The sequence below is a fragment of the Agelaius tricolor genome, unplaced genomic scaffold (genome assembly GCF_023055355.1).
Source record: "Agelaius tricolor isolate 1412-34295 unplaced genomic scaffold, bAgeTri1.0.p SCAF_36, whole genome shotgun sequence".
Lineage (NCBI taxonomy): Eukaryota > Metazoa > Chordata > Aves > Passeriformes > Icteridae > Agelaius > Agelaius tricolor.
Window position 1 is genome coordinate 1,799,384 of NW_027269296.1, and position 23,686 is coordinate 1,823,069.

Sequence of the window (23,686 nt, forward strand, 5' to 3'; positions counted from 1 at the left end):
CCCAGAGCTCGTCTCTGCCTGGCACAGCTCCCAGGGTGGGTGACAAACACCAACCCAGTCCCTCCCAGTGGGGACATTCAGGGTTCCAGGGGCTGCTGGCACCGCAGGAGTTGGTCCCAAGGGTTCCTCAGGGATCTGCCTGGGGCAGCGCTGGGCTGCAGCAGCTCCTTCCCTTCCTGCAGCCAAGGGAACCGGACACGAGTGACAGGATGGAGGGGACACATGAGAGGGGACACGAGTGACAGGACACGAGTGGCAAAACCCGAATGAGGGGACGCGAGTGACAGGACAGAGGTGACAGGACGCGAGTGACAGGACGCGACCGCCCCTGCAGTTCCGTCTCCGCTCGCTGGGGGCGCCCTAGCACCGCCCCCGCCGCTCTCCGCGCGCACAGGTTTGGCCCCGCGCGGCCGCCGTCCGGCCCGCGCCCCGCCCGCCGCCGCCATATTTTGGCCGCCGCCGCCACCACCGGAGCCGCCGCCGCAGCCGCCGCGATGGGTGAGGGCCCTAAGGGGCGGGCGCGGCCCGGGGGAGCTCCGGGCACGGCCGAGGGCGTGGGGTGCAGCCGGAGAAGCCGCCCCGAGGCCGGGCAGCGCGCACAGCCCGTTCCGCACCGCGCTGCCGCCGCCCTCGCCTTTCACCGGCGTCCCGGGCGCTGCCGGGGCTGAAAGTGGAGGGGCCGGCGCGGCCGCTGAGTCATCCCGGGGCCGCTCCTGGGGGCGGGGGGGTCTTTGGGGCTCTCGGTGAGGGTGGCCCGGGGGTTGTGACCGCTTCGGGCAGCGCCGGCAGCGCCTTTGGGGAGCTCCGGGTGGGGCGGGAGCTGCGGGGGGTGTTCAGGGTGAGATACCCCGGGTTTGGGGGTACTGGGGTGGGATACCCCCGGTTTGGGGGTGTTCAGGGTGGGATACCCCGGGTTTGGGGGTACCAGGGCTCCAGTGCCCAGCTTTGGGGTGTGAGAGCTGTAAGAGCCCGGTTTTGGGGTGTCACTGCTGTCACTTTGGGGTATTACCTGGCTCTCAGATCCCTGCTCTGTTTAAATTCTGTCACTTTGGGGTATTTGGGGTCTCACCTGGCTCTCAGATCCCTGCTCCGTTTAAATTCTCCCCCAGTGCTGGAGTTCAGTTCTGAGCTCCCCCAGAGCTCGGGGTTCAGGGCAGAACCCCACAAACCTCTCCTGGGTTCTGGTAACCCAGAGGGGCTCTGGGTGTTGGGATTTTTATTAAAATCCGTCCTGAGCCCTCAGTGCCACCGTGGGTGACACCACACTGCTAGGGAGCAATGGCATCTGTTACAGGCAGGTCTCTGTCCCCTGCACATAAATCCCTGCTCTGTTTCCTCTTCAAAAAAAGTGTTTTAATTCCAGCAGCTTTTAGTTTTGATGTGCCTGATGTGGGAGGTCCCAGCTCAGGGAGGAATGGTGGATTTTATTTTATTTATTTTTATTTTTTTTAAGATTCCTGTGAGGCTCTTCTGGAAATAAAGATTAAAATGTTTCCATTTTCCACCTGCAATGTTGTCTTTTAACCAGAGCTCCTTCAGAAGCTTAATGGCTTTAAAGTGGCAAGGTTAGGTTGGATATTGGGAAGAAATTTTTCTCTGTGAGGGGCTGGGATGGATTTCCCAGAGAAGCTGTGGCTGGAATTATCCCAGGCCAGGTTGGAGCAGCCTGGGACAGTGGAAAATGTCCTTGCCCATGGCAGGGGTGGCACTGGATGAGTTTTCAGCTCCTTCCAAACCAGGGAAGCTTCACAAATGCTCTGTAATCATTTTAAAATGATCATTTATAATGATCTTGCTTGTCAGGATCTCACCAGGAACTTTTCTTCCCCCTCCAAACCCTCCTGTGGTGCTCTAGGAGAAGTCAGTGACCAGGTCTGTGTGTGGCTGCTGCTCTGGACAGCTTGGAAAAATTCAGATGTAAAACCTGGACTGGCAGCTCTGAGGAGAAAAATGTCCTGGGGCCTGCTGGGAATGTCTGGAAATTCTTGGGGCAGTTTTATGTGGAGCTGACAATTTCAGTTTTATGTTTTGTGTGGAGCTGAGAACTTTGTGCACAGGAGCTTCCCCACCCCATAAGAGTTGAATCTCCCCCTTGTTTTAATTATCCTCATGTAACTTTCTTATTTTTAAACAAGCTAAGGCTGGTTTTTTTTTTTTTTTCATTATTTCAAGTTAATGATATTGCTGGAAATTGTCACCAGTTCATTCCTTGTTTGCCATGCAAATGAGCCCTTTAAATGCCTTTTTTAGTGCTGTTTAACCCATGGAGCAGCGTTAATGCTCAATTCTCAATAAAACCCCCGTGGCTGATGAATTTAACAGTTAATTGGCTGCTCTGCTTTGTTTGCTTTAGTTCAGCAGAGCAAACATGAACTTTGTCAAGGGGGAGAGTTTGATCATTAAAATCCTGCGAGAGTGAAAGTCCTGATTCCTTCAGGCTTTCAGTCCTGGTGAGCTCCAGGTAAATCAAATCCCACACTCCTGCTTGGTGCTGAGGCAGAGCACACGTTGGAAGGGATGGATTTCCTGGAATTTCGTATTTCTCTGTAATTATCTCTGCTTGGTTTTAATCTGGAACTCTCCTGGCTCGAGTTTGAGTGGATGGAGTTGAAGTTGGTCCCTGTTTTAGGGACTGTTCTCAGCTCACACCTGTGCTTGATCTGTCCATTTTTGAGGGAAATCTGGATGGACAAACCAGCTTGGAGAGAACTTAAAACCCTCAGATTTGGGGATGAAAAGATAAATCAGGAGTAGGAAGCTTTGAGAACCGGACTGAGGATTGCTGGGTTCTTTTTCCAGCAGGACAGGGACATTCCAAAAAGATTCCTAATTTTGTTTTAACCCTGAGCAACAAATCAGCTTGAAGAGAACTTAAAGCCCTCAAATTTTGGGATGAAAAGATTAAATCAGGGGTAGGAAACATTGAGAACTGAACTGAGGAGTTGCTGGGTTCCTTTTCCAGCAGGGCAGGGACATTCCAAAAGGGTTCCTGTGATCATTTAAAATGATCTTGCTTGTCAGGATCTCACCAGGATCCTTATAATAATATCCTAACATAATAATATATATTAGATATATACAATAATATATCCTAATAATCTTGTTTTAACCCTGGGACACGAACCAGCTTGAAGACAACTTAAAGCCCTCAAGAAAAGATAAATCAGGAGTAGGAAGCTTTGAGAACTGAACTGAGGAGTTGCTGGGTTCCTTTTCCAGCGGGGCAGGGACATTCCAAAAGGGTTCCTGTGATCATTTTGAAATGATCATTTAAAATGATCTTGCTTGTCAGGATCCTTTTAATAACATATCCTAATATAATAATATATATTATATATATATATATATATAAAAAATAATATATCCTAATAATCCTGTTTTAACCCTGAGCAAGGAACCAGCTTGAAGAGAACTTAAAGCCCTCAAGAAAAGATAAATCAGGAGTAGGAAGCTTTGAGAATTGGACTGAGGATTGCTGGGTTCCTTTTCCAGCAGGGCAAGGACTTTCCAAAAAGATTCCTAATTTTGTTTTAACCCTGGGACACGAACCAGCTTGAAGAGAACTTAAAGCCCTCAAATTTTGGGATGAAAAGATAAATCAGGAGTAGGAATCTTTGAGAACTGGACTGAGGAGTTGCTGGGTTCTTTTTCCAGCAGGGCAGGGACATTCCAAAAGGGTTCCTGTGATCATTTAAAATGATCTTGCTTGTCAGGATCCTTTTAATAACATATCCTAATATAATAATATATATTATATATATATAAAATAATATATCCTAATAATCTTGTTTTAAGCCTGAGCAACAAAACAGCTTGAAGAGAGCTTAAAACCCTTAAATTTTGGGGTGAAAAAATCCAATTAGGGGTAGGAATCTTTGAGAACTGGACTGAGCAGTGCTGGGTTAGCAGGGCAGGGACATTCCAAAATAATTCCTGATTTTGCTTTAACCCTGGGACACGAACCAGAGTGAAGAGAACTGAAACCCCTCAGGTGTTGGGATGCACTGAGCAGTTGCTGGGCTCCTTTTTCCAGCAGCTCAGGGACATTCCAAAAAGATTCCTGATTTTGTTTTAGCCCTGGCACACGAGCAGCAAACTCTGCCTGCCACTGAACTTTCCCCAAAGAGAATTTTCTGCCTGTCCCTTCCCCCTGTGAGCGCTGCACATTCCAGGCTGATATCACATCCCTGCCTGCCAGGGGTATTGGACAGGAATTTTTATTTATTTTTGTGTGTAGCTGTTCTGTTTAGCTTCATTTGTTGTGTCTTCTGAGCAAACAAAGTGAATTTTTTTCCTTTAGTTTTTTTTCTTACTAATAACTCCTTATGTAGTTATTCATAGTCAATAATATTTATGTAGTTATTTACAGTCAATAATATTTATGTGGTTATTTGATTTGGATTTAAGTAGTAAATAAGATAGTTGGGGTTATTTGACAGGATTTTTCTTGGGTAGCTGTTCTCCTGTTTAGCTTCGTTGTTGTGTCTTCTTGAATTTTTTTCTTTTTTTTTTTCTACTAATAACTCCTTATGTAGTTATTAATATTCAATAATATTTATGTAGTTATTTGATTTGGATTTAAGTAGTAAATGGGTTCATTGGGGTGATTTGACAGGATTTTTCTTGGGTAGCTGTTCTCCTGTTTAGTTTCATTTGTTGTGTCTTCTGAGCAAACAAAGTGAATTTTTTCCTTTTATTAATTCACTGCAAAACTATCACTGACAGTTTAAAAAAAGTGATTTTGAGTGATTTCTGCCAGCAGCTCAGAGCTGTTCTTTTACACATGAATTCAGCTATTTTTATGGAGTTATTCATTTGATTTGGATTTAAGTAGTAAATAAGGTAGTTGGGGTTATTTGAGAGGATTTTTCTTGTGTAGCTGTTCTCCTGTTTAGCTTCATTTGTTGTGTCTTCTGAGCAAAAAAAAGTGAATTTTTTTTCCTTTTATTTTTTCCTATTAATTCACTGCAAAACTATCACTGACAGTAAAAAAAAAGTGATTTTGAGTGATTTCTGCCAGCAGCTCAGAGCTGTTCTTTTACACATGAATTCAGCTGTTTTTATGGAGTTACTCATTTGATTTGGATTTAAGTAGTAAATAGGGAATATTTAAATGGGGTTATTTGACAGGATTTTTTTTTTTGCTGTGTCTTCTGAGCAAACAAAGTGAATTTTTTTCCTTTTATTTTTTTCCTATTAATTCACTGCAAAACTATCACTGACAGTAAAAAAAAAAGTGATTTTGAGTGATTTCTGCCAGCAGCTCAGAGCTGTTCTTTTACACATGAATTCAGCTGTTTTTATGGAGTTACTCATTTGATTTGGATTTAAGTAGTAAATAGGGAATATTTAAATGGGGTTATTTGACAGGATTTTTTTTTTTTTGCTGTGTCTTCTGAGCAAACAAAGTGAATTTTTTTCCTTTTATTTTTTCCTATTAATTCACTGCAAAGCTATCACTGACAGTTTAAAAAAAGTGATTTTGAGTGATTTCTGCCAGCAGCTCAGAGCTGTTCTTTTGCACATGAATTCAGCTGTTTTTATGGAGTTATTCATTTGATTTGGATTTAAGTAGTCCAGATGATTTAGTCCTTTTTTTTATAGGGTTTCAATTCACTTAATAAAGTTGTCCTGGACACATTTTTCTTTCTAGAAGAGTCCCCTGGAGATGTTCATGATGGGAGGATCCTCTGGGATTTCAGGGAATTGGAAATAGATGAGGAATGAGGTGAAACTCAGCAGTTCACTCCATTTATTTTACTGCAATTTGTCCAAATTTGTCCAGGAATTTAAATAGTTTAAAAGAAAGTTTAAAATTTTAAACTTTATTTTAAAAGTTTAAAATTTTAAACTTTAAAATTGATTTTAAAGTTTATTTTATTAAAATAAAATAAGTTAAAGAAATAAATAGTTTTTAATTTATTTTACTTTATTTTAAAGTTTAAAGTAAAATTTAAAATAAGTTGCAAATAAATTTGTCTAGGAGTTTAAATAGTTTAAAATAAAGTCTAAAATAAATCTTAAAAATTAAAAAAAATTAAATTAAAGTTTAAAATAAATCTTAAAATTTAGTTTAAAGTTTAAAATAAATTTTAAAGTTTAAAATTAAAAAAATTATATTATTTTAATAAAATTAAATAAATAAATTTTATTTTATTTTAATTTAAAGCTCAAAATAAGTTGAAAATCAATTTGTCTAGGAGTTTAAATAGCTTAAAATAAAGTTTAAAGTAAATCTTAAGGTTTAAAATTTAGTTTAAAATAAAGTTTAAAATTTTTAAAGTTTAAAATTTAAAAATTATATTAATAAAACGAATAAATTAAATAAATAAATTTTATTTTATTTTAAAGCTTAAAATAAGTTGAAAATAAATTTGTCTAGGAGTTTAAATAGCTTAAAATAAAGTTTAAAATAAAGTTTGAAGTTTAAAATTTAGTTGAAAATAAAGTTTAAAATAAATTTTAAAGTTTAAAATTTAAAAATTATATTAATAAAATGAATAAATTAAATAAATTTTATTTTATTTTAAAGCTTAAAATAAGTTGAAAATAAATTTGTCTAGGACTTTAAATCGTTTAAAATTTTAAACTTTAAAATTTATTTTAAAGTTTATTTTATTTTAATCAAATAAATAAATTAAATAAATAAATTTTATTTTCTTTTAAATTTAAAATAAATAACATTTAACTAAAACCAATAAATTTATTTATTAATTTAATATAATTTAAATAAAATAAAATGAATTTGTCCAGGAGTTTAAATTGTAAATCACCAACTTTCTCCCATCCCAAGGGGAAATTTGAGTGGAAAGGTCCTTTGGAGGGCACCTGGGAGCTGGGAATGTCCCCATGGGGCACTGGTGGCTGCTGCAGTTCCTCCAGTGTATTTATTTCCACTTGCATAATTCCCAGAGCAGGGAGCAGCTGCCAGCCCTGCTGAGTGCTCAGAGCCACCTTGGGAAGGCTCCCTGTGGAATATTTGGAATATTTGGAATATTCCTGGAATCTTCCCCCCCCGGGAAGGGACATTTTGGCTCCAGGAGAGCCCGGCCAGGCCTGGCAGTGCCCTGGCCCTGACTCAGCAGCACAAAATCCTGCAGTGACTCAGCTCCAGGCCTTCAGCACCTGAAGGAAACCTTCAAATCCAATTTTTCTTCTCTTGGAAAAAACAAAAATAAAAAATTCCCCAACCCAGGAGCATCCAGAAGCTGTTGGAGCAACAATTCTGGAATTGCAGTTTCCTGCTGTACTTTGTGCTGCATTTACAGGGATTTCAGGGCCCTGCTGAGCCTTCCAAGTCAAAATTTCACCTCATTTTTCCTTTATTTTAAATGGGAAATATCTTCTCATCCTCCAATTTATGAGTGTGGCAGGTTGGAATTGTAATTCTTTGACAGCTGCAGGAATTTTGGAAATTTTTACCCTCAGTGAAGACAAGCCTGCAGTGACAGCTCCCAGGGCTTCAGCATCAGTGAGGAAAAGGTTGAAAGCAAATTTTTCTTGTCCTGAAAACAAAATTTAAAAACAGACAGACTTGGATTTCCCCCCTCAGGAGCATCCAGAAGCTGTTGGAGCAACAATTCTGGAATTGCAGTTTCTCGTTGTACTTTGTGCTGCATTTACAGGGATTTCAGGGCCCTGCTGAGCCTTCCAAGTCAAAATTTCACCTCATTTTTCCTTTATTTTAAATGGGAAATATCTTCTCATCCTCCAATTTATGAGTGGCAGCTTGGGCTTGTATTTTTGACAGCTGGGGGAATTTTTTTACCCTCAGTGAAAACAAAATCCTGCAGTGACTCAGCTCCCAGGGCTTCAGCAGTGAAGAAAAATTTGCTTTCAACATTTTCTTGTCTTGGAAAAAAATTTAAAAAGAATCAGACTTGGATTCCCCAACCCAGGAGCATCCAGAAGCTGTTGGAGCAACAATTCTGGAATTCCGGTTTCCTGCTGTAGCTTGTGCTGCATTTACAGGGATTTGAGGGCCCTGCTGAGCCTTCCAAGTCAAAATTTCACCTCATTTTTCCTTTATTTTAAATGGGAAATATCTTCTCATCCTCCAGTTTATGAGTGGCAGCTTGGGCTTGTGTTTTTGACAGCTGCAGGAATTTTTTACCCTCAGTGAAAGCAAGAGGGGCCAAATTCCTTCCAGTTCCTGAGGGAGTTTCCTTTGCACAGGAAATTGGAAAAGTTCAGTTTCATCCTTAAGTTTCTGCAAATACTGATTTTTTTAAAAAATTATTTCAAATCTATTAATTAATTAATTTTAAAATTTAATTTATTTTAATTTTTATTTATTTAATTTATTTTTAAAATTTATTTATTATTTTTATTTAATTAATTTATTTTAAAATTTTAATTAATTTATTTTTAAAATGTATTTTATTATCTATTTATTTTAAAATTTATTCTAAATTTATTTTTATTTAATGTGTTTATTTTAAAATTTATTTAATTATTATTTAATTTATTTATTACTAAAATTTAATTTATTATTCAATGTATTCATTTATTTATATTTTATTTATTTCATTAATTTATAAATTTTTAAATTTAATTTTTTAATTTTTTATTTTTTTGCTGGAGCTATGAATGAAGAGCACTAATCCAGGGAGCCACAAAAGGCACAACTTGGGGAACTGTGGGATTCCCAAAGCAGAAGGGATGTTTTGTCCAAGCTTTTGGATCAGAACTTTTTAAATTTAATTAAATCTTGGAAGATTTGTTGTTTTCTTGAGTGAAATCTCTGAGTTCAGTGCCCACGGGCGCTTCTTCTGTAAAAGCAAATCTCTCCAGAATAAAGTGAAAATCTGTGACTGGAATCTCTTCCTTAGGAGCAGCAGTTTTTATATATATATATATATATATATATATATATATATATATATATATATATGTATATATATATATACACATACATACATATATATATATGTATATATATATATACATACATATATATACGTATATATATACATATATATAAAAAATTTTAATATAAATTATAAAATATAAACAACACAAATATATACACTATAAATATAATTTATATATTTGTGTATAATAGATACATATAACTATAGAAATATGAATATAAAATATATTTATATATAAATATATATGGGTTTATGTATTTATATATATAATAAGTATATATATATTTATTCCCTATTCCTGAGAGCCCAGTGCTCCCAGATCCTGATTAATGGGTTTGGGGATATTCCCACAGATGGAATTGGAGTTTAAATGAGCTGAGTATTTGGTACTGAAATATTCCAAACACAGAATTTTTCCTGCTCTGTTTCATTCCGTGGCTTTGGTCCTGCTGCAGCCCAGAGCTCCCTGGGAGCTCCTGACCCTGCATTTCTCCCACCCTATAAAACCCTAAAGTTGCCATGGAAATGGGCTGGAATGTCCCAAATCAGCATTCTGCTGCCAAAAGATGATGGGCTGGGAGGCGAAAAAAAAACCCAAAAAAACCCCAAAAATCAATGGGAATCATCTGCAGGGATAAAACCCAGGGAATTTTGTTACAGCAGCCCTGAAGAATTCTCTTTGGGGTTTCCCTGCAGGGTGAGAATTGTGGGTGCTCCGGGACAGAAAATAAAAAATCCCTTAAAGGAGGAGGTGCTGAGTGGGTCTGGCCCAGCTGGGCTGGAGCAGCTGAGCTGTCCTGAGTCCCTTGGCTATTTATGGCACTCCTGGGCATCCTCGCTTCCCCTTCCTCCTCCTCCTCCTCCTCAAAACCACCTTGTAACTGGAGGCTTTGCTTTGCAAAAGGAGGATGAAATCCTGAATTTGTTTGCAGAATGAAGCTGTCGATTCCGGCTCTCCCCTGTGGCTGCGTGAGGCACAATGGGGTGGAAATACAAATTAAAACCTAACAGTGCTGCTTCAATAGATTTTCTGAATGAAAATTGACACCTGGCTGTTGTATGGTCAGATATAAAGCCCTAAAGTCTGTAGATTTCTCTCTTTTTTTGGTGTCTTTTTAGCTGGTTTTGGGAAATCACAGAACTGAAAGTATTTTGTTTCCTCTCCCGTTAAAATATTAATTTTTTTCCAGTTGTTTTCTCTCTCCTTAGTAATGAAAAGCTGGATATTTGTATTTAGTAGATGTTTTTTCTTGGGTTGGCTGTGGACTTTTGGTTCTGACACTTCTGCAGTTGATCTTGGAAGGGCTCCAGAGTGGCTGGAGGTTGTTGATAAGTGAGGCTGAAACTTTCTGTGAGCCACGAAATGAGGAGGAGATAAAACTGCAAACTTCCTCCCTGCAGCTGGGAAAAAAACCAAAATACTGCTTTTCAAATGAGTTCTGAAGGAGTTTGTCCTGAGAAAGGCACAAATGTGCAAATAATGTCAGAAATGAGAGAGTTTGGGGAATTCCTGCCCTCCTGGGGCAGTCAGGGGCTGCCGTCCTCAGTTACAGCTCGGCCCTGGCTGCCTTCAGCTGTGCCAGAAGTTGGGGTGTCCCTTCCCTGGCAGGGAGGGAGCAAACACAAACTGGGAGGGAAATTCTGTAGGAATCGGGTTGGAATTGCTGCATTTTTCAGAAGTGGGAGCAAACACAAACTGGGAGGGAAATTGTGTAGGAATCGGGTTGGAATTGCTGCATTTTTCAGAAGTGGGAGCAAACACAAACTGGGAGGGAAATTGTGTAGGAATCGGGTTGGAATTGCTGCATTTTTCAGAAGTGGGAGCAAACACAAACTGGGAGGGAAATTCTGTAGGAATCAGGGTGGAATTGCTGCATTTTTCAGAAGTGGGTCAGGTCCTACACACCTGGTGGGACACAGGGCCTGTGCCTCACTGCAGCTCTGCTCTGGTGTTATAAACTCCATTCCTTGCTCTCTGGGAATAAATATCTGGGAAAAATGCTGTGCTGCTGGCAGGGAAATAGGAATTGCTGCTGAAAACCCAGGAGTAAATAAAGGTATTCCATCTGGTTATCCCATGGGGAGGACACACAGAGGCAGTGCAGGAGCCCTGGGGCAGAATTGCAGAATCCCTCCTGTTTTCACAGAAAACTATCGAATGAAGAGCTACAAGAACAAAGCCCTGAACCCCGAGGAGATGCGCAGGAGGAGGGAGGAGGAGGGGATTCAGCTGAGGAAGCAGAAACGGGAGCAGCAGGTAAATCACTCAGCTCAGCCTCACACAGCCCGGGCTGGTGGAACCTCCGAGGATCCGGGCATTAAACTTTGTCTGCAATCTTTATTTTTTCTGTTCTGACTGAGATTTTGCAGGTAACTCACCCACCTGGAGAGGCTGGGTCAGCCCTAACTGCTGCAATCTTCAACATTCTGTGCATTAAAATTTGTTTGCAATCTTAATTTTTCTGTTCTGACTGAGATCTTGCAGGTAACTCACCCACTTGAGCAGGCTGGGTCAGCCTTAACTGCTGGAACCTTCAAGGATCTGTGCATTAAACTTTGTTTGCAGTCTTTATTTTTTATGTTCTGACATCTTGCAGCAGGTAACTCACCTGTACCAGGTTGTGTCAGCCTTAACTGCTACAATCTTCAAGGTTCTGTGCATTAAACTTTGTTTGCAATCTTTATTTTTTATGTTCTGAGACCTTACAGCAAGTAACTCACCCATCTGAGCAGGCTGGGTCAGCCCAGAGTGCTGCAATCTTCAATTTTCTGTCAATTAAAGTTTGTTTGCAGTCTTTATTTTTCTGTTTTGACTGAGATCTTGTAGGTAACTCACCTGTACCAGGTTGTGTCAGCCTCAGCACAGCCCAGACTGCTGCAATCTTTGAGGTTCTGTGCATTAAAATTTGTTTGCAGCCATGTTTTCTATTCTAACTGAGCTCTTGTTTTTTTCCCTTTCTTTTCTCTGGGCCCAGCTCACATGGAGAGCTTCCCAAGCATTTTGTTCTTGGGCTACTCGAGTTGGTTTTTGCTTGGTTTGGGGTGTTTCTGGGGTTTTTTTTCCACAGATCTTTGATTTTAAAGGTGGGTTTTGGTTTTTTTTTTTAAGATATAATTAGTAAATGGGATTATTTCCTGAAGAAACAGGAAGAGCAAGTGAAAGTATGGCCTCAACCCTGGGTGCATTTCTTTTTTGGAAGCATGAGGTGATTCCCAAGTGCTTTGTCTGGAACTAAATATTTCCTTTATTAGCACCTTATCCAAGCTACTTTTTTACCCATTTTTCCTGATTTTGGTCAAATTCTGCACTTGCCTTCCCTGGTGGCTCAGTGATTTGGACATTTGAATATCTGAGAGCAAGAATTAACCCTTAGTTTGTGTGCCAGACTGTCCCTGAGAGTGCAGAGCTGCCATTAATGACCCCTTTTTATTCAAGTTGCTTCAGTCCAGGAGGGATCTTGGTTGAGGAACAAGAAAATCGAGTTGTGGAGCCTGTTCATGGCTATTTTCTAATAACAATCCCTGTGTTCTGCTCCCCACCAGCTCTTCAAGAGAAGGAATGTGGAGCTGATCAGTGAGGATGACTCCATGTTTGACACTCTCCTGGTGGATTCCTATGTCACTTCCACAACGTGTGGGGTAAGGTGCCTTCCGACAGATTTCATTAATTTAATTTAATTTAATTTAATTTTATGTTTTGGGGCCCTGCAGAGATTCCCAGACAAGCTGTGGCTGCCCCATCCCTGGAATTATCCCAGATTGGATGGGGTTGGAGCACCCTGGGGTAGTGCAAGATGTCCCTGCCCTTGGACAGGAACTTGGATGATTTTTAAGCTCCTTCCAACCCAAACCATCCTGGGATTCTGTGCTTGCATGGAACTGCCAAAATCCAATGGTTTTATTCCTTTACTTTCAACAATGTTTGTGTAAGTTGGTGCAGGCAGCTGGGACAGCCACAAACCCTTGGCTAAAACACAAAGAGGAGATTTATTCCTGAGGGGGAAATTCTATTCCTGAGGGGGAAATTCTATTCCTGAGGGGAAAATTCATTCCTGAGGGGAAAATTCTATTCCTGAGGGGAAAATTCTATTCCTGAGGGGAAAATTCTGTTCCTGAGGGGAAAATTCTGTTCCTGAGAGGAAAATTCTGTTCCTGAGGGGAAAATTCTGTTCCTGAGGGGAAAATTCATTCCTGAGGGGAAAATTCATTCCTGAGGGGGAAATTCTATTCCTGAGGGGAAAATTCATTCCTGAGGGATCCAGAGGGACTCCAATAGAGCCATGAGCCTTGCATAGCTCAGCCCATGCCAGGAAATCCTCATCCCACAGCTCATTCTGATTTATCAAGGGTTATTCCCAGCTGCAAAATCCTCAAAATCCTCCTCCAGTGTCCTTTTATTCCATTTTATCCCCTCTCCTCCTCTTTTATCCCATTCCCCCCAGCACTGCAAATGTGAGCTGGGGGATTTCTGCTGTGCTGGGATCCCCAGGTTTGAATCTTTGGATTTCTGGCTAAGCCCAAATTGTTGGATGTGATGTCTGTGGTGCCTGGAATAATCCCAGTCTGAAATGAAACCGTTCCTGTTTCCTCTGCCTCTTTTCAGGAGGGGTTGATCACAGGAGAGATGGTGGAAATGCTGTTCTCAGATGACCCTGATCTCCAGCTAGCAACCACTCAAAAATTCAGGAAATTACTCTCCAAAGGTAAAAATAACTCATCCCTGCCCAGCATCCAACAGAGACTTTTACAGGGATTTGTACACAAAACTTTGCAGGTTCGGGAGAAAAAAAAACATCCATAATTGAGAAATGTGATTTTTTTTTGTATTACTGATCATTGCCAGTTGTGATTGGTACAGAAAATAATTCTGCCAAGCTGCCCTGATGAGTTCAGCCCAATTTGAGATAATTTAATTAACACTTCAGGCTTGTTAGTCCCCTGCATGAGACCTGTTCACTCCCTGACACTGCCTTGCTGTTTCAGAGCCAAATCCTCCAATAGATGAGGTGATAAACACTCAGGGAGTGGTGGAGAGGTTCGTGGAATTCCTGAAAAGAAGTGAAAATTGCACATTACAGGTAAAGGAAATTCTGTTATCAGTTCTTCAGGGTGTGGAGCTGTTTATCCTGTGAATCCACAGGTGCTGTGAGGGGAAAATGATATTTTGAACCCCAGAAATGTGATCTATGGGAGAAGGCAAAACTAGTCTGTAATGCTCAGGCAAAAAAATTAAATTGTAAATTGCTCTGAATTTAATTCTGGCAAAAAATAATTTAATTCTGGCAAAAAAAAAATTAATTCTGGCAAAAAAATATTTAATTCTGGCAAAAAAAAAAAATTAATTCTGCCAAAAATCACCTAATTCAGCTGCAGCAGAAAAGAGTTTGGCCTTCCTGTAGCTGATATTTCTGCTGGGAGCTGGTGGAGCCATGGGATGAAGCTGCAGGAAGAAAATGTGTGAGGGAAAACAATCCTGGTTTCTTTGGAGGGGTTAAAGAGACTCCCATACATGGAATTTCATCCAATTTTATGACTTCTTTCCTCTTTCTCCCTGCCCTCTGGCCCCATGGACCAAAGGGAATTCATTTCCAGGAGAGCTGGATGGAAATCTGGTTTTAAACCAAAAAGAGGGAAGCAAAATCAGGGAATTTCTGCTCAGCTTCCCTTGAACTCGCAGCATCTTTGGGGTGTTGGATGAAATATAGAAAATTTTCTATTTTGTGTGTTCCTGCACTGGGAAATGGTTGTGGAAGAGAAGTGAGGTGGTGGTGACATCTCTTGCTCATCCTTTGTAGCTCTTTTATTGCTCAAGAAAATAAAATGCTTTGAGTGCTGAGACATTCTCTGCCTTTCTCTCCCAAAACCTTTGTAGGAATTGCAGCCAGAATGTCATGAGAGCTGCTTTGCTGAATCAGGCTGATTTCATTCCTTTATTCTGCTGAATCAGGCTGGTTTTATTCCTTTATTTTTCTTAATCAGGCTGATTTTATTCCTTTCTTTACTGGATCAGGCTGATTTTATTCTTTTATTTTGCTGGATTAGGCTGCTTTTATTCCTTTATTTTTCTGAATCACACTGATTTTACCCCTTTATTTTTCTGAATCAAGCTGGTTTTATACCTTTATTTTGCTGGATCAGGCTGATTTTATTCCTTTCTTTTTCTGAATCACACTTATTTCATTCCTTTCTTTTGCTGGATCAGGCTGATTTTATTCCTTTATTTTTCTGGATCACACTGATTTCATTCCTTTCTTTTGCTGGATCAGGCTGGTTTTATTCCTTTCTTTTGCTGGCTCAGGCTGATTTTATTCCCTTTATCCCTCCTTTCAGTTTGAGGCTGCCTGGGCCCTGACGAACATCGCCTCGGGCACCTCCCAACAAACCAAAATAGTCATCGAGGCTGGGGCAGTTCCCATCTTTATAGAGCTCCTAAACTCTGACTTTGAGGATGTTCAGGAGCAGGTAAGATCCCTCCTCACTTTGGGATTTTGGGGAGAACCACATATTCAAAATGCAATGTTTAAATGGATGATCCCAGCTGCCTGGAGTTGCAGGAAAATCGCTTTTTCAGCACAGTGCCTGTGTTCTCCCTGTCAGAAAATGAATGCTGAAGCTGTTGGTGTTTCCTTTCAGGCTGTCTGGGCGTTGGGAAACATTGCTGGAGACAGCTCAGTGTGCAGGGATTATGTCCTGAACTGTGCCATTCTCCCTCCCTTGTTAATGTGAGTAGCCATGAGCAGCTCTGGGAGTGCCACTGTACCAGGGGGCAGGGTTGGAGCTGGGCCTACGGATTGTCTGGGGATCAAACCTGCCTCAGGGGAGTGGGATTGTGTGGAGAACATTCCCTACAGAGTCCCTGGGAATCAAACCTCTGGTTTTGAGTGAGATTTTGTGGAGAGCATTCCTTAGAGATTCCCTGGCAGTGTGGGATCCCTGGGAATCAAAGTTCTGCCTCAGGGGAGTGAGATTTTGTGGAGAACATTCCTCACAGAGTCCCTGGGAATCAAAACTCTGGTTCTGAGTGGGATTTTGTGGATAACGTTCCTTAGAGATTCCTTGTTAGTGTGGGATCCCTGGGAATCAAACCTCTGGTTCTGAGTGGGATTCTGTGGAGAACATTCCCTACAGAATCCCTGGGAATCAAAGCTCTGGTTTTGAGTGAGATTTTGTGGATAACATTCCTCACAGATTCCCTGTCACTGTGGGATCTCTAGGAATCAAACCTCTGCCTCAGAGGAGTGAGATTTTGTGGAGAACATTCCCTACAGAGTCCCTGGGAATCAAACCTCTGGTTCTGAGTGGGATTTTGTGGATAAAGTTCCTCACAGAGTCCCTGTCACTGTGGGATGCCTCAGAATCAAAGCTCTGCCTCAGAGGAGTGGGATTTTGTGGAGAACATTCCCTAGAGATTCCCTGGAATCAAAGCTCTGGTTTTGAGTGAGATTTTGTGGAGAACATTCCTCACAGATTCCCTGTCACTGTGGGATCCCTCAGAATCAATCCTCTGCCTCAGAGGAGTGGGATTTTTGTGGACAAAACTCCTTCATGCTGCTCGAGGGTGCTGCTCCTTGTGGAGTCACCGGGTGTCCCTCAGCTCCTGCTCTCTGTGGATTTTTGGGGTTGGAGCAGGATCAGGTCTCTCACACCACCTCCCTCAGTGGTGACAGAGTTCTGTCAGGCCTGGGCTCTTGTTGCTCAAGAATGAATCTTCTCTCCACCCTGGAAAAGTGAGGTTTTGTCCCACAAATCTGATTTTGCTGCTCCTGGTGTCAGCCTGGCTCCTCACCCCACAGGACTCACTCTGAGCTCAGACAGAGCAGTTTGTGTCACTTGGTTTCTGGTGATAACTGGGAGTGTTCTCCTGGGCTGAACTGGAGCTAAATAGTTTTAGTTTTAATTCTTTTGGTTCCTTCTCTTCCACACCAAGGACAATAATCCCTGCTGATTCTCTCTTCAGGCTCCTCACCACGTCCACCAGGCTGACAATGACACGAAACGCTGTCTGGGCCCTGTCAAACCTGTGCAGAGGGAAGAGTCCTCCTCCTGAATTTGATAAGGTGAGAAGAAATGCCCTGATGGCAGCCAGGAGATGGGGAGACACCACTTAAGAGCTTTGCCTGGGTTATTTTGGGCTGTTGAACTCGAGGAGGGCACAGGATGAGGTTTTTCCTTCCTGCTGAGGTTTTTTTTCTGCATGTTTCATTTTTCCCAACATTTCTGCTGCACCCCTCAAATAAGGGTCAGGCCCAGGCTTCCCTAGAAAGTTTCTCTAAGCCATTTTCTTATGAACTTTGGAATTTTGAAACTTCAGTTATGATCAACAGCTACTCTGAGACTTGGAAATGATAAAAACCAGAATTCCTGAGCTGTGATGTTACAGCTGTGAGCTGTGATACCTTCCCTTTCCCTGTTCAGGGAACCTAACTAAAGGTCCTGCTGCCTTTTCAGCTATCTCATCCTCCTTTGGCAACACAAAAATGTTTTTAAAAAAAAGTGCAAACATGCTGATTGAAGTGAAACCTCACACATCAAAGCTGAGGAGCCTTTGGTGAGGGGTGAAATCTGAATTGAGTATAGATATAAACCCACTTAGAAATTATTGAGGTGAACATTGAGAGTCAGAAATGGAGCCAGTGTAACTCCTCAGTGTAATTTAAGTGTAGCAACAAGCTTGAGGTGCCTTTGGAGCTGTGCAAGAAGGGATCTGTGGCCATGCAGGGCTTGACCTGAGCAGAGAGCAGGAGCAGGGGGTGTTTTCCTGCAGCTGTGGAGCTTCTGGCCTGCTGACTAACGCTGGGTGGTGGCTGTTGTTGCAGGTGTCCCCCTGCCTGCCAGTGTTGTCCCGATTGTTGTTCAACAGTGACTCTGACCTGCTGGCAGACGCGTGCTGGGCTCTGTCCTACCTGTCCGATGGCCCCAACGAGAAGATCCAGGCTGTGGTGGACTCTGGGGTGTGCAGAAGGCTGGTGGAGCTCTTAATGTGAGTGACAACCCATCTAAATCCATCTAGATCCCACCAAACCCCCCCTGCACACGGGATCCAGGCACCCCAGGAGGGGCTGGAGCAGGTTCACAGCTGGGATTTGCTGCCTTGGCTTCCTGAGCTGGAGATTTTCCACTTCTACTCTACACTGTGAAAAGATACCTGTGTTGGTCTCAACATCTGCCTCAAAAATTACAAATTCACTGATAAAACAAACATTATCCCTATAAATTTCTGAATTCAGCCAATTTTTGAGTGTGGGCCAACTGCACAGACAACTGGGAAGAACTTCCTCCTTTCCCAGATTTTCCTTAATGATTGCAGAGTGTTGTGTGCTCTCAAACTTCAGATGGAAGCCTGGTTACGAGGCACATCAAAACCAGTGGCTAGGAGAATTCAGCTTGGCTTTGTTTCTCCAAAACCTCTGTGGAGAAGGGGATGGAGTTGGGATGCAAAGGCTCAAACTGTGCTGCAGCTTTGTTTTCAGTGGCTTTATGCCCTGTTCTGTGTGGCAGGGGATGGGATCCTAAGGAAATCCTGCAGATGGGATCATGGGGAGGGAACATGGTGAATATCCCAGTGATCTGATGGAGCTGGGTTTGTCTCTGCTCGCTTTTCCTGCAGGCACAACGATTACAAAGTGGCCTCTCCAGCTCTGAGAGCAGTTGGCAACATCGTGACAGGGGATGACATCCAGACCCAGGTGAGAGGAGAGGAGAGGAATTCCCTGCAGGGAATGCAGTGCCTGCTACTGGTGATCTCACCTGTGCTTCCTTTTCTCCCCAAAGGTGATCCTAAACTGCTCAGCCCTGCCTTGCCTCCTCCATTTATTGAGCAGTCCCAAGGAATCCATCAGGAAAGAGGCGTGCTGGACCATATCCAACATCACAGCAGGGAACAGAGCACAAATCCAGGTACAGTCTTCTCCAGCCTGCCTGCAGTCATCCCACATTCCAAGCTCAGCGTTAAGGATTTGCAGCTTTTTCCTTCCCCTGACCCTCAGAGGCTGGATTGGTTCATTTCTCTTATTCTGCAGCCAGATGAGCTAAAAAATGGGGATGAAAATTAGGGAATGGCAGCAGCACATGGAGTGAACCTCACAGGCTGGATCATGGGAATCAGAGGAGATACAGCCCCTATTTGTCCATCCTCAATCCCTTGCAAGAGCTGGAGCTCCTTGAGGTTTAATTACCCTTTTCCTGACCTGCACAAGCAGAGATTTCAGAATTCCTCCAGTGTTGCTGCAATTCCAGGGTGCTGGTTATGGAATATCTGCTTTTCATGGGACTTGGCTGAGGAATAAACCCTTCAGCTGGGGATGTTCTTCACGTGGGGGCCATGGAAATGAAGGTTTCTTTCAGGAAGCCTTTTGGGAAGTGCTGCCAATGCCAAGGCCTCTCCTGCCCTCTCTTCCCAGGCAGTGATTGATGCCAACATTTTCCCGGTGCTGATCGAGATCCTGCAGAAGGCAGAATTCCGCACCAGGAAAGAGGCGGCCTGGGCCATCACCAACGCCACCTCAGGAGGGACCCCCGAGCAGATCAGGTATTCCTGAGCCTCTGCCTCACCTCCTGGGAGCTTTGCCTGCAGGGGAATTGCCAGGCAAAGGAGGAATTTGGAGGGATTCCAGAGGGTAACTGAGCCAGGCAGAGCTGGGGTGTAATTTGTGATTGATTTCCTTCTGGATGGGGATAATTTAATCCCAAATTTCCTCCATCCCTCTTTGGGTAGTTGAGGCTAAATATCCAAATTTAATGACAGATAAAATTCCAGTGTGGGCTTAATTGAGCAGCATCTGGATTTCAGAAGGGGTAGTTGAGGCTAAATATCCAAATTTAATGACAGATAAAATTCCAGTGTGGAGTTAAATTGAGCAGCACCTGGATTTCAGAAGTGGCAGTGTAGGGTAGTTGAGGCTAAATATCCAAATTTAATGACAGATAAAATTCCAGTGTGGATTTGACTTAACTTGAGCAGCACCTGGATTTCAGAAGTGGCAGTGTAGGGTAGTTGAGGTGGTTGAGGCTTTGGGTAGTTGAGGCTAAATATCCAAATTTAATGACAGATAAAATTCCAGTGTGGATTTAATTGAGCATCACCTGGATTTCAGAAGGTGTTAGGTGAGGCTAACTGTCCAAATTTAATGACAGATAAAATTCCAGTGTGGAGTTAAATTGAGCAGCACCTGGATTTCAGAAGTGGCAGTGTAGGGTAGTTGAGGTGGTTGAGGCTTTGGGTAGGTGAGGCTAAACATCTAAATTTAATGACAGATTAAATTCCAGTGTGGATTTGACTTAATTTGAGCAGCACCTGGATTTCAGAAATGGCACCTTACCTTAAAAAAACAAAAATTCAGAAAATAGGGTTGCATGCAATGCAAATTAATGGATCAAAATTAACCTTGCAGAGCAGTAAATGTGTGTTTTAAGGTAAATTTCTGGATTTTAGTTGGACTCATCTCCTTTGCTTTCCCACGGAGCAGGCAGTGATGCTGGTGCTGCTCTCTCCCTGCAGGTACCTGGTGAATTTGGGTTGTATCAAGCCCCTGTGTGACCTGCTGACTGTCATGGACTCCAAGATTGTCCTGGTGGCACTGAACGGGCTGGAGAACATCCTGAGGCTGGGAGAGCAGGAAGCCAACCAGAGTGGGACTGGCATCAACCCCTACTGCAGCCTGATTGAGGAGGCCTATGGTACGTGGGGCCTTGGGCACTGCAGGTGCTTTTCTGCTCTCTCCAAGGGCTTTTTGTATGCCAAAGTAGCCAATATTTGTTCCAAAATCTCCTCAAACTCATTTAGTGGGTGATGAGAAAATACTTGGAAGTAAAAACTCTGACCTGGAGTCCAAGCTGAAAATCGTGGCTTGCACCAGGTGGGAATATGAACCAGCAATGAGCTGAGCTAAGGAAAAAGTGACAGTTCAGGGTCTAAAATTGCTCTGAATCTACCCAGATTTACACTTTAAACCCAGGGAGACTTTGCTTTTCCCTGGAATGACTTAATTTGGTGCTGATGGATTTATTTTTTTCTTGGTCCTGCTCTGGATGCTTTGAGGAGGAACAAGTTCCTATTTTGGTCTGAAGCTCCCCGTGGGCTGGCAGTGGCTGCTTTTCCCTCTCATTACTCTGAGTGTCCTGATTCTCCCTGGAAGGACAATTCCTGGAATTCCTGAGGGTGCAGTGTGCATGGATGTTTGCTGTGCTCACTGCACTCAGCTGGGCCAGCTGGAGGCTCCTGGGACCTGCCCCTGTAGCTACCAAATCCCTCATTTCTAATCCCACTGGAATTGGGGACCATCCTGCAGCTGGGAGCACATCTGGATGGGCTAAACCTGAGATGCAGAGCTTTGGCACAGCTGGGTTTGTGTGGTTGTGCTCACAGGGATCCCAGGATGAGGGAAGAGATGAGAATCTTGACTCCATGTTTCAGAAGGCTGATTTATTATTTTATTATAAATATAATATTCTATATTTAAAATAACTTAAGAAATAATATATATAAATTATATATTTACATAGAAATATATAAAAATAAATATAAAAATTTATAAATAATTATATGTAATATTATATATAATATATCTTAATAAATAATATAGATAAATTATATATTTATATAGAAATATATTTATGTATAAATAAATATTTATATATTTATATACCTATATATAAGTATTTATAAAAATTATATATCTATATATAAATATATAATTTTTATATGTTATTTATTAATATATTATATATGGAGTATTATACTTATTAAATATATATATGATACATACATACATACATATATATATATATATATATATATATATAAAGGGAAAATGATATCTTAAAACTACACTAAAAGAATAGAAGAAAGTGTTTCATTAGAAGGAAAGGAATGGAATGAAATTATAATAAAATCTTGTGGCTGACCAGAGAGTCTGAGCCAGCTGGGCTGTGATTGACCATTAATTAGAAACAACCACATGAGACCAATCACAGATCCACCTTTTGCATTCCACAGCAGCAAATAATTATTGTTTACATTTAATTTCTGAGGCTTCTCAGGAGAAAAAGACCTTAGCAAAAAAGATTTTCCATAAGATACCATAGGGCCAGGTTTGGCTGTGGATTTGTTCTGCTCACAGAATTCTTTAGAGGACAGAGAGCGAATTTCTGCCTTTCATCCCATCCCATTCCACTTTTTTTGTCTTCCAAAGGTCTGGATAAGATAGAATTCCTGCAGAGCCACGAGAACCAGGAGATCTACCAGAAAGCCTTTGATTTGATTGAGCACTACTTTGGGGTGGAGGAGGACGCAGCGGTGGCGCCGCAGGTGGACGAGAACCAGCAGCAATACATCTTCCAGCAAGCTGAGGCTCCCATGGAAGGCTTCCAGCTATAATCCTGGGGGAAAAAACTCAACAAAACCCCCCAGAAAACCCACCACAAACTCTCTGGAAAGTTTGGGAGAGCAGCTGCTGGTCCTGGCTGGGAAGGTTTGGACACCCACTGCACCTGTTTAGGAAAACTCTGCAAATACCAAGAGCTCCTGGAGAGAAGGGGAATTTCTGCTCCTGGTTCCTTTGGGTGCTGCTCACCTTGGCTTTGGAGGCAGGAAGGACACTGAGGTGACAGGTGACACCTCTTGGTGGCTTCTTCTTTGTGGTGGTGTCTCCCCAGGGCAGTTTTTACCTCGTTGGGTGAGGACACAGAGAGGAGGGAGCTGTTCTGGCCACAGTAATTCTGCAAAACCTGGCTTGATCTATTTAAATTTTCTTTTTTTTTTTTCTTTTTTTTCTTTTTTTTTTCTTTTTTTTTTTTGCACATGTTACTCTTTATTAAAGACTCTTTAATATGCCAAGAGCAAAAATTTAGCCCTGGCCTTCCTCCTTCAGGTGGACAGTCCTGGTGAAGCTAGGACCAGTTCCCTGATGAAAAATACTGAAAATGGACAGAAAAAATGAGAAGTTCTCTCACTGCTGGGAAGTTAATTTTTTTCTGCTGCTTCCCTTTGTCTAGATTTTTGTTTTGTTTTTTGGTTTTTGGTTTTGTTTTGGTTTTTTTTGGTTTTTTTTTTTTTTTAAGAACTGCTAGTGGTATTTCCAAGGATTAAAAACAAAACAAAACAAAAAAAAAAAAGCAAAAGCAAAAAGCAACAAGAGCCCAAAGATGGGAACTGGGGTGGATTTTTTTGGAGCAGGAAGCACAGCTGCTGTTGCACAGGTTTGGTTTGCATTGTACTGACTGATCTGAGAGCTCTGAAATGCTGAAACCCACCTTCATCTTTACTTGAAATACTTTATTTGCCATGAGAAACATGGGCTGAATTCTGGGTTTTTCCTGCCTTGGGGTGGTTTGGGGTGGAGGAAGATTTGGCTCCACCTGCCAGCGGTGATGGGAGCTCCAGCAGCACCAGGTTTTCAGGTTTACCTCCTGCTCACAGTCAGATAAATGCACATTTTACTTCCAAAACCAACAAATCTCTGTATTTTTTATATTATAGATAGGGAGATATTTGTCTAATTGGGCCACAGAGAAAAGTCTATATGAAATTTCTGTGATTGCTGTACATGAGCACTGTGAGGCAGGCACACCTGCAAACCCCCGGGCTCGGCGCTGCCCCGCCGCTCCTCCCGCGCTGCTCACGGAGCTCCCCGAGCCCCCGCGGCGCTTTTTGGGCCACTTTGCCACGATTTCGGTCAAAGCAGAGGAGCAAACCCCGGTTCTGGGGTGTCCCTTGTTGTGGAACGAATAAACTGCACCTGTGCAGGTGTCCGGCTGTGCTGTGCTGGGGGTACCGGGGGTGATCGGTGACCTTGGGAGGGGCTCCCGGTGCCCGG

At 42.2% G+C, this 23,686-nt stretch overlaps 1 protein-coding gene and 1 long non-coding RNA gene across 3 annotated transcripts; both read left to right on the forward strand.

The window, feature by feature from the left end:
* Positions 1 to 357: 357 nt before the first annotated feature.
* Positions 358 to 23,619, forward strand: KPNA6 (karyopherin subunit alpha 6). 2 transcript variants are annotated; one of them, XM_071453476.1, is made up of 14 exons: positions 358 to 498; positions 11,021 to 11,130; positions 12,417 to 12,512; positions 13,477 to 13,576; positions 13,857 to 13,951; positions 15,204 to 15,335; positions 15,507 to 15,595; positions 16,831 to 16,930; positions 17,690 to 17,853; positions 18,481 to 18,559; positions 18,645 to 18,770; positions 19,274 to 19,401; positions 20,371 to 20,549; positions 22,064 to 23,619. In XM_071453476.1, the coding sequence occupies exons 1-14, from the start codon at positions 495 to 497 to the stop codon at positions 22,246 to 22,248; spliced, it is 1,587 nt and encodes a 528-aa protein (XP_071309577.1). In that variant the 5' UTR covers positions 358 to 494; the 3' UTR covers positions 22,249 to 23,619. The 2 variants fall into 2 exon arrangements, with proteins under 2 accessions (XP_071309577.1, XP_071309576.1); XM_071453475.1 differs by lacking the exon at positions 358 to 498 and adding an exon at positions 10,099 to 10,930.
* Positions 6,652 to 8,813, forward strand: LOC139602835 (uncharacterized). The gene is made up of 2 exons (XR_011683493.1): positions 6,652 to 8,187; positions 8,584 to 8,813. It is a non-coding gene; the product is annotated as an uncharacterized lncRNA (long non-coding RNA).
* Positions 23,620 to 23,686: the final 67 nt, after the last annotated feature.